Here is a 16,691-nt window from a genome sequence, read left to right on the forward strand (position 1 = left end):
TTTATTATTTAATTTCTGATGTTTGCAATTCCACGGATTAGAAAAAATTATAAAAGGATAACAAGTTGCTAACGGCGCTCAATATTTCGAGAGAACAGTGGTCGTTTTTTTTTATTTTGTGAAACATTTTTTGTTGCGCTACACGATACTGTTTTGCTAAAATTAAGAAATAAAAAATATGCATGAGTCAGAAAGTGATTTGATAGTTACTTCAGACTGAAACTTCAAAAATGTGGTGGATATGATAGCTGTTTTAGTTTTTTTTTCTGAAAAATATATGAAGCAGATAATGTATCATATCAATAAACCGACGCCGATGCACTTGCAGTAGAGTCTTACAAAATAATCAATCTACAAACGAAAAAACATATTTTAAATATAGATAAACACTTATACCTTTCATCATGGCTATATAACATCGATATTTGAAACATATGTTGCATATACAATTCATTCGTAGGAAAACAATAAGATACAAGGTTGGATAAGATACAAGTAACTTTTGGAAGGGTAATCAAATCTGGCTTGAGAAATAATGAAATTCCTCACCAGATCGGTCGTTGGTCTTTCATGTATGTGAATGTAATCTGAAGGGTTGAATGACGAAAGAGTTCTGCTTTTTGGTGATGTAATGAATACCCCGAATTTGTGAAGTGGTGAATTTTGAATTGAAGTAACTCAATCATTGATCCAAAACTGGTCGTCGTATTCAGAGATGCTCAAGGATTCCAAACCAGGTAAAATGCTTGTGACGGTTGGATAACTGACGCTTCTTGGAAACAAAACGTCTTTATTTGTCTGTAACTTGATGGAAACCGGCAGATATTCTTTTAGGGAAAGGTTTCCACTAGAACTAATGAGAAACACAAAAAGTGGCCACTGGTTCGACATGTTCCTAACAAGAAGAACCAACAACACAATCTCGTCCTTTGCGCTGTAATGAACATTGACGAAATTTATCGGTTAAAGAGTACGCAAGCATCTCAATTTCACTTCATGTGAAGCATTGATTGAGCATTCCTTCCTGATGGTTTCAACGAATCGCAGATTCCGATCATACCTCCCGATTATTATTTGCATTTATTCGACATTGGCAATATACAAGATTGAAACAAAATAGATGAAATGATTTGCAAAGATTTCTCTATTCTGGAATATATCATGGATTAATGGTAAGTGAGTAAAGTGTTCTAGATGTTTTTTTTTTTCAAAAAGAAACCTAAAGTTTCCTCTGGAATATTAATTTCAACAATATTTCTTTTCCTTCCATACCAAGTGACTTGACACATTTGATTCCACCAAGAGCGGTACACATCAGAAATACGTGACGGACTGCGGCTGCTCATCGTTTTGAGGTTCAACTCAGTACACCTCGAACTTCACTATTTAAGAACTCTTTCATTTGGAGAACGTCGTTTATGTGGAATAAACTTTCTGAGAACGTTTTTTCCAGTAGATTTGATCTCCAGCAATTCAAATCCAACATGAATCGCTACTTTCGCACAGGCGCCTTAAATATTTATCTGTAGTGCTTGTGTTTTGTCCTTTGAATCTACCATTGATGAAAAGTAACGAGGTTATCAAAAAAATTAATAGATGAGGTTGTTTTATTGGATTGAAACTGTCAGATTATGTATATGTATTTTATAATTACCGAAAATAAATGATACGTCTCACAACATATGTTCTGTTTCAGGAAATTGACAACTCAATCAATTCCAATATGTGCGATATAGAGACGATTTGTTTCAAATTAAGTTCAAATTAAGTTAAACTGCGAATGAAGCAAATTTTCACGTCACAATTTTTTCAATCAATGAAAAAAATATATTACAATCTAGACATATATTGTTGTAATTTTGGGATCTGTATCTGTAGAGTAGGGAGGGTGAGTGTAAGCCCACGCACTTAGGATACAAGTGACCCATTGTACATCCTCCCGAGGAGTTGTCCTCCTAGGTCGTCGTCCATCCTGTCCTTTCCAGGAAGGTGAACAGGTCGCTGGGAGACATCTCCTTCATATCGGCAGGTGTAGGCCAAGACTCGCCGAACACACACTCTCTTATTGACGATAATTCCGAGCACTCGCACAGGACATGCCTGAGTCTCATCTTCTTGTTCACACATCCTGCATAGAGGTGTATCCACTAGCCCCATATTATAGAGGTGTTTCTTTAGTTGACAGTGGCCAGTCAGAAATCCTACTGTAAGGCGTAGATTTTTCCTGGTCATCGCCAGATATTTCTTCGGCGCCAGCTTCCCAGGGTCGCCCAAGGTGATCCTGGCAAGATTACATCCTTTGATCCCATCCCATCTCTTCAACGATTGAGTATGGGTGTAATATTTGACTAGTTTCGCAATTGTCGAAGTCATCAGGCCGTGGGTGCCACTGGATACTGAAATTCTCAGTCCAGCTGCTTCCGGCCTGAAGAGTCGATTACCTTCACTCCTGTCAAGCCCTTCAATCCACCTCAGGATAATGTTATTATCTACCGAGGCTTTGGCTAAATCTTGGTGGCACTCTAGTACTAGCCCTGAGGTAACACGCTGTCTGATAAAGGCTAATAGTGCTTGTCTGCTATCAGTGCAGATTGTTATCTTTTTACCAGAAATTCCTTTCTTGGTTATTTCTTTTGTGGCGATTGAGATACCAGTCAGTTCTGTTTGGACCACGCTGGTATTTCTTTCCATTCTCCACTCAATCCTTAGGCTTAGTGATCTGGAGTACACTCCACATCCTGAGCCTTCTTTGGTTTTTGAGCCGTCTGTATAAATCCGTATTGCATTTGTAGCATCTGACTTTGTGTTCTGCTTAATTTGTATTTTGTAGGGTTTATTAAACACAAACCTGGGTTCAATTGCATCACTTGTTGCCTGCAGCAGCAGAGGTTGCGCAGTAAGCGCTTCCCGCCATAGGCCCAGCCTCAATTGACCCATTCCTATTTCGAGTTTTACACCAGCCGTGCGCAATCGTACCATGGCCATTAACGCAACCTCAACGTACAGATCCAGAGGGGTCAGACCCGTGATTAATTCCATTGCAGCGGTTGGTGTTGTTCTCATGGCTCCTGTGATGTTTAAACAAGCCAGTCGCTGAATTTTATATAATTTTCAGATGGCCGTTGCTTGTAGAACTTTGGGTCCCCATGCAATGGCTCCATACGTTAACATAGGTCTTATTATTGCAGTATAGATCCAGGTGACCACACGGGGTGAAAGACCCCATGCGCGTCCCACTGTCCTCCGACATTGCTCATAAGCCACGTATGCTCTTTTTGCTCTTCTCCGTAGATGAGAGTTCCATGTTAGCTTCTTGTCGAAGATAGTACCAAGTTATTTCACCTCTTCAGAGAAGTTTAGTTTGCTTTTGAAGATTTCGGGAGGTTTTAAGCCAGTTATACTTCGTTTCCTGGTGAAAAGGACTATTTCAGTAATCTTGGGATTGATCGACAGTGAGTGTTCCTTACACCATGTCTCTATTAATTTGAGCCCATCCTACGCTCTATCGTACAGTGTGTTTACAAATTTGCCTGTCTGCAAGATAACTATGTCATCTGCACATGCAATTGTGTAGAATCCATTTTTGTTAAGGTAATTAATTAGGGTATCCAGAACTATGTTCCAGAGAAGGGATGATAAGACCCCTCCCTGTGGATATCCCCTCATGACCAGTCCTTTCACTGTGATGTCTTCTACATTAATACTTATTGCTCTACTAGAGAGCATCCGGAGTATCCATTCTCCTACTATCTGGGGTACATTCCTGGAGTTTAGTTGCTGGGTAATTGTTGGAAAGGTTGTTTTATCAAACGCTCCCTCGATATCTATGAATATACCCAGCGTGGATTCTTTGTTGTCCAATGATCTCTCGATTCTGCCAACCACATGGTGAAGGGCCGAATCAGTAGACCTTCCCGGAGTATATGCACGATGATTTGGATGAAGTGGGTATGAACAAGTACTTCATCTCCCATGTACCGCTCACATAGTCTCTCCATGGTTTTTAAGAAAAACGATGTGAGACTAATTGGTCGGAATGCTTTTGGTACAGAGAACTTAATTTTGCAGAATGAAAGTACACAATCGATATTACTATTTAACAAAGCGTAAAAATATTCACTGGTCAGAAACAATCAATACAATGAAATGAAACTCATTTCCCAGGGAAGCGTACTCGGTTCTCTAATTTTCCTTATTTTCATTAACGACCTTCCCATTCACAAATCTAAAGGAAAGGTGCTAATATATGCAGATAATACTTGCATTACTGTGTCAGATACATCATCTGAAAGACTATCCGAAAAGGTCAACACTGTCCTAATAGAATTCAAGGACTTGTGCTTCAAAAATAAACTTATGATTATTCATAATAAGACGGCATATATAGAGTATCATAGCAAACATAGAAGACCTTTGCATGTACCGCTCTCATTTGAAGCCATCCATAATGGTGAAGTTCTTAGGAACACAATTCGACTGCAATCTATCATGGAACTCGCATGTCGATGTAGTTTGTGGCAAGTTGAACAAATGTTTCTATGTGGTCACCACAATCCAAAACATGCTGGAATGAGAATGTCTGCTTGAAGTTTACTATGCACTGGGGTACTCCGCTAATTCATATAGTATCGTTGTGTGGGGTCAAGCGTGCGAACTACAAAGAGTGTTTGTGTTGCAAAAATGTATTAATAGACGTATTTTCTGCTTTTCTTATAGAACATCATGCAGATATACTTCCAAAAGTAATAAAATTCTTTTTACGGTGCCCTCTATTTATATATAAAAACTGTTGACTCACATTTTCAAGATCCTAAACAGATTTAGAAGGCATTGCGATATGCAATATTGCAAAAGAAATATTTTACCGAAGAAAATTTGTCACTTCATGCAAAAAAGCTCCAGAGGATACTGGAATACGGCTATTCAACATTCTGCCCCTCGAATTGAGAGAGCAGATGTCTAGATATCTTCAAACGCAAATTGAAGAAAGTACTGGCCGAAGGATGCTTCTACTCCCTCCGTGAATTCGAACCTTTTTGTGGTTAGTGACTTCCAGTATTGACCTTCTCAAGCTCCTTCATATTCTGCTTCATCTTTGTGATGGTGTTGTGTTGTTTCACAGGCGGTGAAGTATGCATCACTGAAATACCCGATTCAAATTCGGTTTTTGACTCAATGTCTCATAACATTTACGAATGTAATCTTTTTTTTAAACCATTTTTTATGTTCGTCATTTCAATTGTACATAAGCATCAGACACAATTTAATTTGTGAACTTGGACTAATCCCATCTATTCATTGTTAATAGGATATGGATGCAATAAAAATTTGAATTTGAATAGGAAATGATCGGTTCCTTTCCACCGATAGTTTTCTGTCGTTTTGAAAGTGAGGTATTTCAAAAATCTTTCCTGGTTGCGTTCGATATTGGAAAGATACGATACCAAATGATTGTTTCATATTCGAGCTTTTTTGGTTGAAAGTGATACCAAGATCTTTGATTTCATTATTTCGTTCTAGATGGATTCTTTGAATGGTGTAGATTGGCTCATTCGGTATATGTTTCTGGAGGACATCACGGATTATTTTATTATTTTTGTATAATTCCATTTACATAGTTTATAATCGATTTGAACTTGTTTTTTGTGGAATTGTGAATTTAAAGCTGTTGCTTACCGGTATTATTCTTTTCATTTTATCGCAATACCAAATTTGCGTAACCGCTTTTCTATTGACCCCCGCATTTGTATCTTTGTGCATCAGCTCTACTCTGTGTACTTATTCAAGCTCCGCAGAACCCCAACTTTCCCATATATTCACAAAGGTATCATAGAAGACCATTTCACAAGAGGAACATGAACGAATAGAATAACCACCAACGAACATGACGTGTGGACCATGGTTAGCCATTTCGATGTTTCTCGCAGACATGTGGTCTTTCATTACTTTGGTGTAACCATTGATTCACGTTAGTTTACACTTCGCAACCTACAAACGCTATCAAATCGAGAACTGCATTCCAGTGAGTGACTAAAAAGTCTGCATATACCATCTTACCTTTACAACTGTAGCTACTGAGTGAGGTCGTTCTTGTAGGAAGAGATGCCAACCGTCCCCTACACCTGGGGCATGAGTCGTTGCTATTTTGTTCAGCTCTCGCCCATCGAGCTGCCATCAACGGTGGAAGAGGCGGCGGAGGCGGCGAAGGACTGGCCGAACGGCTCGACCAGCTTGGACCGTCCATCATCTGACTCCGGCTGTTACTTGCACTCATTTTTGATGGCATCTGGAAAGAACATTTCTAGGTGAAATCCATAGTTTTCAAATAGACAAAATTTATATTAATTTTCGAATGTGAGTCGCAAGCTATAACCAGCCATACCTTCAAAGAAATCATTCTCATAAGATAGTAGTAGTAGTAGTAGTAGTAGTAGTAGTAGTAGTAGTAGTAGTAGTAGTAGTAGTAGTAGTAGTAGTAGTAGTAGTAGTAGTAGTAGTAGTAGTAGTAGTAGTAGTAGTAGTAGTAGTAGTAGTAGTAGTTGCAGTAGTAGGAGTAGTAGTAGTTTATTAATCACCAAATTACATGTATTTATATAAGTATAAGATAGAAAAAATGGGCGATTAATATAGATATAAGGAAAGGTTTGCCAAATGAAGTGTTATTATTAAATTTTCATCAGAGGAAACATAGGTATTGATGATTCACTTAAGTTTTTGGAAAACTTGTCTGCGAAACATCAATGTCGAAATTTTTTCGTTTGAAGATGGTCAAGATATAATGTATTTTGAGATACTCGAGCAAAACATTTTAGTGCTTATATGTCTAGATAGTATGAACAATATCGATATTATTTTTTTCTAAAAAGTTGTGAGTAATATTCTTAGTATACTACAAAAAAGAAACATTGAATATAAAATCTGAAAGTATGAAGTTTCTAAACGTGTAAATAAACGTGTAAAAACTTATAAAACGTAAAAATTCAAATGTGTAAATATGTAAAAATATGAATAATACAGTATAAATCACAAATTCATTTTAAATTAAAAATATTGAAAATGCTAGGTAGGAATGAAAAATATATATTGAAATTGAGACATTATTTCAGTGGAATTTGTTCATAGTAGTGTTATATTTTCATTTTTGAGCCATTTTATCACTGAAATTTTGAATAACTCAAACACATATTTCGTTTTTATATGATCTGGAACAAAATTGAATAATTTCGTTCCAATATTTGTAATAGCTTTGTTCATTTTCTAGGTTACTCGCTTTTAATCGGGTTCCATATCCATGTTGATGATTTTTTAACTTATTTCTATTGTGAAATAAAAATATTAATAATTTTTTGAAATGAAGATGTCTCAAACTCATCAGATGACAATATTTGAATATTTGTGCCGATGGGAAACGAACATTTGAATTATAGATAATTTCGAGAAATTGTTTCTATAGTACCATAAGAGGTTGCACAGTTGTACTATAGACCCTACTCTATCCTAGATTTCCATACATTAAGAGAGACTGAACAAACTAAAAATATATACTGCGCAAATCATTGAGACTCAGTTTATTTTTAAGTGTTCGAAAAACATACAAAAGGGCTATGAGTCTTTTACAAAAATAGTCTATACGAATTTTCCAATCCAGATCATGGTCAATGTGTATTCCGAGATATTTTACTTATTATACTTATTTCTGCTAGTAAAATGAATGTTTATGTATTGTGCATTGGGAAAATCATGACTGTTAGTAAAGAATGAAATGTAAGATGTTTTATCAATATTTATTGTCAGTAAACTATCTTCAAGCCAATTTACTATATTATCAATATCGTTTCTTGTATGAGATATTACATCTTCCCAGGTTGTTCCATCAACTATTAGTATCATCAGTATATGAGAGCACTTTTTCATAAATATTAATGGATAACATATCATTCAAATATAATATGAACAGGATTGACCTTAAAACAGTGCCCTGGGGAACTCCGTATTTAATTTCTAATGGATCGCTCAATGCACTGCCTATTTTAACCATAGGTACTCTTTCATTGGGGTAGTTTCTGATTAGATCATTTGCCAGACCTCTGGTACCAAGATTATTTAATTTCGACAGTAATTTTTCATGACTAACGGTATCGAAGGCCTTGGCCAAATCGTTAAATACTCCCAGGCATGGTCGTTTTTTATCTTAGCGTTTATATATTTGTGTGAATAAGTTAACTATGCCATCAGACGTTGGAAATTTGAAATTATAAGATGTCTCTCTGTGAAAGTCATGAAACATTTTTTGAGGATTTTTTCGTATATTTTGCTAGATTGGATATAATGCTTATTGGACGGTGATTGCTTACTTTGTTTTTTTCACCCGACTTGAATACAGGTTGAACAATTGTTATTTTGAAGTTCGAGGGGCATATTCCAGTGGCAAAAATAGCGTTCATAAAAAAAATAAAAATATAAAAATAAAGGTTTCGCTATATGTTCAGATAATGTTTTGATAACTTTCACAGAAATTCCATCATACCCAGGTTAAGTATTTTTTTAGTTTTTTAATTAAAGACAAACACTGCACCTGGGTATGATGGAATTTCTGTGAAAGTTATCAAAAATCTACATTGTCACAAATATCCACAGTGTCACTATCGGAGTTGGCTTGGCACATGAAATAGAATAGAATTTATTCGTGCAATGCATACATGAATAGTATTCGCATACGTCAATAGTATATAAATTAAAATCAATGTAACACAATACAGTCAAATAAATACATATATATTGTTTAATGAAAATATATCTATTATATATTCTTCGAATGTGAAAAAGGCATTCTGTGAAGGAATATTCTCAATTTTCACTTCAAAAGTGTTCATACTCATGTCAAAAGTCTGAAACTCATATGGTAACACGTTAAAAAATATCAAAGATATATATATATATATATATATATATATATATATATATATATATATATATATATATATATATATATATATATATATATATATATATATATATATAAATGAGAATTTTGCGATTCACCTAATCAGAATTTGTTTTGTTCCTGGTAGCATGGTAGTGTATGTCCTCTTGATTAGTCAAGTCATTTTCACCTATTAAATTTTTAACATAACACAGACATTCATATATGAAGCAAGATCGCAAAGGTAATATACGGAGATTTTTGAAAAGAGGTTTACAATAATCGTCATATTTAGCCTGTGCCATAATTCTCACAACTTTTTTTGTAGTTTGAATGTTACATCTAGATGACATGATGAACCCCAAACTATTAGTCCATATGTCATTATGCTGTGAAAAATGGCGAAATAAGCTACTCTTAAACAATCCGTTGTTATTATGTTGCTAAGTTGTCTTATCATGTATATACACGTGAATAGTCATTTTGATATAATTTGTGAATATGTGAAAAGAAATTCAGAGATGAGTCAATATACATTCCGAGACGCTTGACTAGTTCTTCATTTTTTATATTATTCTTAGTTGAGAAATCTGATGTTTTGGTTTTATCATCATCTAAAGTGAGATAATTGCTTGTAGACCAGTTTGCTGAAAAGTTTTCAGATGCATTAGCGTTAGAAAGTAGATTGTGAGGCGTAGTGTCACTCAACAAGAAAGTTGCATCATCAGTGTACATTATAAGAGACACATTCATTACTTCGAAAGTCATATCATTAATGTGAATAATAAATGATACAGGACCCAGGACCGAGCCCTGTGGTACTGCATTATTGACTTTTAAAGGTTTTGATATGTCGCCGTTGAATTTAACACGTTGCTGGCGGCCTGCGAGGTAGGATGTAAATAGATTTAGAGCTTCTCCTCTGATCCCATAATATTCTAATTTTTGTACTATACTGTACTGTGTAATAATACACCGTGGTCCACCGCATCAAACGCTTTGTACATGTCATAAAATTTCGCACAGCACAATTTACGCTCCCCAAAAGCTTCTCGAATATTTTTCTAACATTTCGCAGACTGCACCGATAGTAGATCTCCTCTGTCTGTAACCAAATTGAGCATTGCTTGATAAGTTCTTTTTTTCAAAATATTCTAATAGTCTATTTTTTAGTACAATTTCAAATATTTCTGCGATGACAGGTATAATGGAAATGGGCTTGTAACTGTCTGTCTTAAATATGAATTAGTGTTGATTTGTGCTTTGGGTAGGACCAAAACTTCCATAATTTCCCGACAGTATATCAACCTAGGACAATTTTTCTATCATTCATTAAGGAAAACAATCTATATACTCAGTTCATATTCACTTCTTCGTGAAAAAAACAATACACAAAATCAAGAACAAATGTTGCGAAGTGATAACACTTTCTCCATTCTTTGGAAAAACAACAGAGAAGGTCAATTTTTCACTCAATAAGTACAACTGAAAAAATCAAAACTCAAATTGAATGCAACTGTTATAAATTTTACAAAATATTACAAAATACGTAGTTTTGAAAAATGTGCTACCTCCATTTCAGAATGTTGTCCTTGACGTTCAATACAAACCACGGTTTTTCTGCAAACTTCTTTGACGACAATTTCGTTTAATTTGTGCACAGTACTTTTCAGTTGCATACTTCAAATACTTAACGTCAACGAAAAGTCTTTTTCCTTGAATGTTCCACTTCAAAAATCCCCGCAGAAACGTACGATAGCGTTAAATCGGGTGATTGGGGTGACCTCACTGAATCGGTCAGTAGTATTTTATAAAATATCAAATTCAATATCAATATCAGTTTTAGACGATCTCTAGTTCTTGAAAAATAGCATCAATCGTATGAGAAGTAAATGAAAATACGGAACTAAATATAGTCATCCTAGATATCGAAGCACTACTTTATCCCATTGTTAATTTGCACGGCCATTATTGGCCTATTCACTAGCCAACTTCTCGTTATAGAATACCGCCAAGTTTTTGCAAAGTTTGTTAATGACTCATCGGTAAACTTCTGAACTTGCACCTACGACCTAACGTTAAATGCATTACAGAACATCAAAGTTTACTAAATTAATTACGATCTCCGAACGGCTTCCAAAATGTTCGCGTTCCGCAAATTCTTCAGAAGTTCCAATAATGGGAATTCTTTGTTGGTGTCGAGCGAATTACGAGCATCACTGAATTTTTGTTCGACATCGAGTATATCAGACAAGATGGAAAAGCGATGTCCTTCGATAATTTCCACACCGCCCTGCAGGTTTTTCCGGGTTTTCTTGCAGCTGAAAAAGCGAATGCGCTACTGGAATCAAGTAAGTCGCCTCGGAGCGCCAATTTCTTTTTTTTTATGAAATACTTTGTTCAGAGTTACAACTACAACTCATGAGAATGGCATCTGTTGGTCTAAGATGAAAGTCAACTCAGTCAGCATAACTCAGTAATGAAATAATTTTTCAAAATTTCACTCCAACCTAACAGACAGATTATGAAGAAACATTTAGGCTAGCTGCACAATTTGCTTAGGCGTCACCGGTGTCTTTCTTGGAAGTGTTACTCTGTACCAAAAAAGTTTATGATTTTGAGCTCACTCAGTATCATTAACAGAATCTTCGAGAATGATACATTGAAACGGATACATTCAAATTCAGGTCAAAATGATCAGGAAACCACGTGCAATATAAAAGGTACCTTACACGTTCAGTTATAATATGATTCCAGCAGATAATTACAGAAACTCATTAATGAAAATTGTCCCGTCATTCCCTGTCATTATTTTCTGCATCTTACTTGTACAGACAACGTGTTACCTCAGGGCTAGTACTAGAGTTCCACCAAGATTTAGCAAAAGCCTCGGTAGATAACAACATTATCCTGAGGTGGATTAAAGGGCACGACAGGAGTGAAGGCAATCGCATTGCCGACTCTTTAGGCAAGGAAGCGGCTAGATTGAGAATTTTAGGACCCAGTGATACCTACGGCCTGATGATTTGGACAATTGCGGAGCTAACCAATCGTCACGCCCATGCTCAATTCTTAAAGAGATGGGATGGATCAAAGGATGCAATCTTGCCAGGATTACACTGGGCAACCCTGAGAAGCTGGTGCCGAAGAAATATCTGGCGATGACTAGCAAAAATCTACGCTTAACAGTATGATTTCCGACTGGCCACTGTCAACTAAGAAAACACCTCCATAATATAAGGCTAGTGGACACACCTCTATGTAGGATGTGTGAACAGGAAGATGAAACTATCAGGCATGTCCTATGCGAGTGTCCGGTGTTATCGTCAATTTGAGAGTGTGTGTTCGGCGAGTCTTGGCCTACACCTGCCGATATGAAGGAGATGTTTCCTAGTGACTTGTTCACCTTCCTGGAAAGGACAGGATGGACGATGACCTAGGAGGACAACTCCTTGGGAGGATGTACAATGGCACATGTGACCAGAGATGTTCATCATTACTGACATTATTGTTTCATCATTGTTATGTTTCGAGTGGCGTAGAAATCACATAGACTGTGTTTTTATCGATTATGGATTTTAAATATGAACCGTTCTGTTAAACGTCGTTTAACGTCGTGGTTGAAAAAACGCGAAAACTTTCCACATTTAGGGTTACTGAAGGAAATAAGTGATACGAAATAAGTTATGCTTCTGGTTTTGATTTTTATAAATGACCGACAACTTAGTTAGAGCTGCGTTTTTTTTTGATTTGTTCATATTAATATCAAGTGACGAAATCCATTCAGGAAAACTTTCATAAGTTTTTATGAACTTACGAATAATTTATTCTTTTATTGAATCATATATCTCCTCTGTCTGCTATTCAGCAGAGACCTTGCTTAGCTGAACGTCGACCACGTCGTTTTCGGTGTGTTCACTTTTAGCCGCAGATCCATCCATCTTGCTTCCACAATGCTCACTGAAGTACTGAACTGAGAACTGACGAAATAATGAAGCCTCTGCTTTAAACCATCATTATTACATACAGTATCCTCTCCCCCTGATGCTCGAACATATAAATATCAGGAAACATTTCATTACCACGTCAATATATGCAATCATTCCATTCTCACCTTTAGACGTTCATCATTAATGCCATTATTTTCAGATAATGCTATCATTACTGAACGTGTAATGGCCCTTTAAGAGATTGAAAGCAAAACCAGAAATAGTGGAAATCACCTCTTCGTCAAGTTAAAACTGACTATTCAAATAAGCCAGACTAGCACAAACTTATCATAAAATGCGTTGTTTTCAGAAAGAAACGATATATATGTATACAGTGGCGCACGAAGAAAGTGTAATGGAAGATACAGATGTCTCCATCAAAGATATACGGGGTGGTTATCAAACATGCGGAAAATTATTAAAGGACTATTCCTTGGACTATTGTAAGGAAATTATGTCTCCTGATGATTGTTGTTAGGGCACTTTGTTTCGAAGATACGGGGCGAAAAAGAATTTTGACAATAACAATTTTTGTAATTTCAAAATCATTAACGTAGTCGAAATGAAAGTATAGCGCAATACACTGGACCTACCAAGTAATAAAAAATATATCAACAACATTCCAATACTACAAACGGCTGCGGACATTCAATTTGCTGGATGTAACGCTATCAGAAAAGATCCTGGTGTTTTTAAAAGAGTTTGGGAGTCGATGAGGAGAAGTTATTGTCGAAATTCATTTTTTGCTCCGTATCTTCGAAACAAAGGGGTTCTATCAAAAATCGTCAAAGGACAAACCATCCTTAGATCAGATAATGTCATAATAACTGGCAAAACAAACATTTCCAATGATTTCAATAAACACTACTTGAATGTAGGAAAAAATATCGCGACAAAAATATCCCCTTCGGATAATTACACCAAAGATGTAAACTTCATAAATGAAACAATCTTCCTATTTCCAACTAATCCCTTTGAAGTGAAATCAATAATAAAATCCCTAAAATCAGGCAAAGCGCCTGGATACGACAGTATAACATCAGAAATACTGAAAGAAAACTGTGATAACTCAGCTAAACCTCTGAATTATCTTACTAATGAAATTTTTGAAAGTGGCCAGTTTCCACAACAACTGAAAATGGACATAATCAAACCACTTCACAAATATGATCATGAAGAAACTATAATTAACTATAGGCCAATTACACTTATATCTTATATCGCCAAAGTCATTGAAAAAATCATAAAAAACAGAATTGAAAGCTTCTTGAAAAAAAAAATATCTGATAGACAATATGGTTTTCAATCAGGCAAATCTACCCAAGACGCTATAGCTTAAGTAACAAAAATTATATACGAAAATTTAGACGATAGAAAACCAACTTTAGATATCTTTGTCGACCTAGGTAAAGCCTTTGATACAGTTAACCATACTAGACTATTGAAAAAACTAGAGCAAGTTTGCTTTCAAGAAAGAGCACTACAGCTTATAAGAACATATCTCACTAATCGTATACAATATGTTCAAATTGATGAGATCAGGAGTGATGCAGGGATAATAGAGTACGGCGTCCCCCAGGGCACCGTGCTGGGACCAATTTTATTCAACCTATATCTGAACAATCTACTCAATATATCCAAAAACGGTAAAATAATAAGTTTTGCAGATGATACTATAATTATCTACAGCGCCAACTCTTGGGAAAAATTGAAGGAAATCTCCGAAAAAGACTTTCAGCTGATACAAAATTAGTTTGATGCAAACATCCTCACGGTGAATGCCGATAAAACCAAATACCTTCCGTTTACAACTTATAAAAATCAGTTACCAAAATTCGACTCACTAACAATAAACAGAAACCGAAATGAAATAATCACGCTCGAGAAAGCAGCTAGCATGAAGTACCTTGGCATTATAATAGATAGGCATTTCAGATGGGATCTGCAAATAAAATACTTGATTAACAAACTAAGGATGCTACTACCAAAGTTCAAACTTTTTAAATAATTTTTAACCTTGCCTCAACTGAAAATTATTTATTACTCACTCATCCAATCACAGCTTAGCTACGGTATAATAGGATGGAGAAGTGTCAACAGAACTCACCTGAAGAACCTCGAAGTTTTACAGAAGTGGTTACTTAAAATTATATTCAATAAACCAAAAACCTACTCAAGTGAACAACTATACCAGGAATCTGGCATATTAGACATTAGGCAAATTCATTGTCAAACTCCACTGATTCACCAGTTCAAAAATGAAAACGATATTCGATATGGAGAACATAGCTATGAGACAAGAAACAAAATCAGAGTAACAATAAAGAAATCTATTGAAAAGTTAATAGGTTCTAGAAATCATTGTTATACTGCACAAAACATACATACAAAACATTCAAATATTCCACAAATTTAAAACCCAAGTCATAAAATGGCTCCGTGCGACTCCCCGTATTACTATTCATCGAACGATTGAAACATAACCAGGCGCCAATCAAATTAATATCAATCCCCGAACGAATCATCCTCGTAGTCAAACCTTGTGTGTTCTTCATCCAGTGTAAAACTGAAAGTAACAGTACATATCCAGGTACTCAGGAAATAAATAATATATATATATATATATATATATATATATATATATATATATATATATATAATATATATATATATATATATATATATATATATATATATATATATTTATATAATATCATTAGGAACATTATATACATTTTATTCAATGAAAGATATTTGTTGCAGACCTAGCATTATTCACTCACTCTCTGATGCTTACATTGTCAACTGTTTAATCTCTTTACTTCATGTATCAAGAACTGGGTTCTTTTAGGGGTAGGATTTGAGCAAAAGACAATAGACATTAATTACTCAAAAACCTACAAGTACTTCGTACTTTCGGTTTTCAGATAGTTTAACCGCAAACTAGACAATCATAATATGTTACCTATTCAATATTGTATATTCGTGAATAAACTATTTTTTATTATTATTAATAGTCCAAGAAATGGTCCCTTAAATTTTTGCAGCAAATTTAATGAATACCCTGAGAGAACATGGAGAGAACACGGAATGAAACCCGGAAAAATAACTATACTCTATAAAATAACTATAATCATACCCTGAGAACTATTCAATCCACAGGCTCACTTCATTTTTCTGTATGTTTATTTGATTCCAAGCATCTCAATATTCCATCCAGTATTTTTCAGCCGTAAATTAGACAACTTCATATGAAATACCGTCATCTGTCAGCTTCATTCGGGCATAAAACAATTTAATTCAATATAGTCTCACTTGGTGATTTTTCTTTCCATAAATTATATTATTATCAACATCATGAAATACAAGTACTTTATCTATGACTTGCTCAATTTCAGTGACTATGAAATTAACAGGTTGTGAATACATTAAAGCCGCTATTTTCATTACATCTCAGCCACTCAGCAAAACCGAGTTTTTTATGGCCTCGAAAATTTCGAGTTCTCAGCAAATCGCCATTTTCTCAATTTTATGTAGCTATAAAACTTTTTGTAGCACCATATATTTCAACGAATTATTTCCCAGTGAAAATCAAACGACCACTTTATAGATCGCACTCAGATAACTTTGAAGTTGATGAGAATTTTTCGAGAAGATACTTGGCATTGTAGCCAGAATAGTTTTGGATTCGGGAAGAATGATTTTTAAGACCTACTTTTTTTATTTACGGTTATGACAGAAAAATCGAAAGAGCACGACGGAAATCCGATCTTTGCCTT

The 16,691-nt window shown here is 35.3% G+C and overlaps 1 protein-coding gene across 2 annotated transcripts in view; it reads right to left on the reverse strand.

Annotated features, from left to right (window-relative positions):
- The window catches only part of LOC111512640 (monocarboxylate transporter 2), a 311,021-nt gene extending 304,711 nt beyond the window's left edge, over positions 1 to 6,310 (reverse strand). For both annotated transcript variants that reach the window (XM_074183936.1, XM_074183948.1), the window contains exon 1: positions 6,058 to 6,310. In XM_074183936.1, coding sequence (XP_074040037.1) covers positions 6,058 to 6,286 — 229 coding nt within the window. In that variant the 5' untranslated portion in view covers positions 6,287 to 6,310. The remainder of the gene's footprint in view (positions 1 to 6,057) is intronic.
- Between the last annotated feature and the right edge of the window lie 10,381 nt (positions 6,311 to 16,691).

The sequence above is a fragment of the Leptinotarsa decemlineata genome, unplaced genomic scaffold, assembly GCF_025532065.1.
Source record: "Leptinotarsa decemlineata unplaced genomic scaffold, Ldec_3_MD MMD2_P_RNA_scaffold_2, whole genome shotgun sequence".
Lineage (NCBI taxonomy): Eukaryota > Metazoa > Arthropoda > Insecta > Coleoptera > Chrysomelidae > Leptinotarsa > Leptinotarsa decemlineata.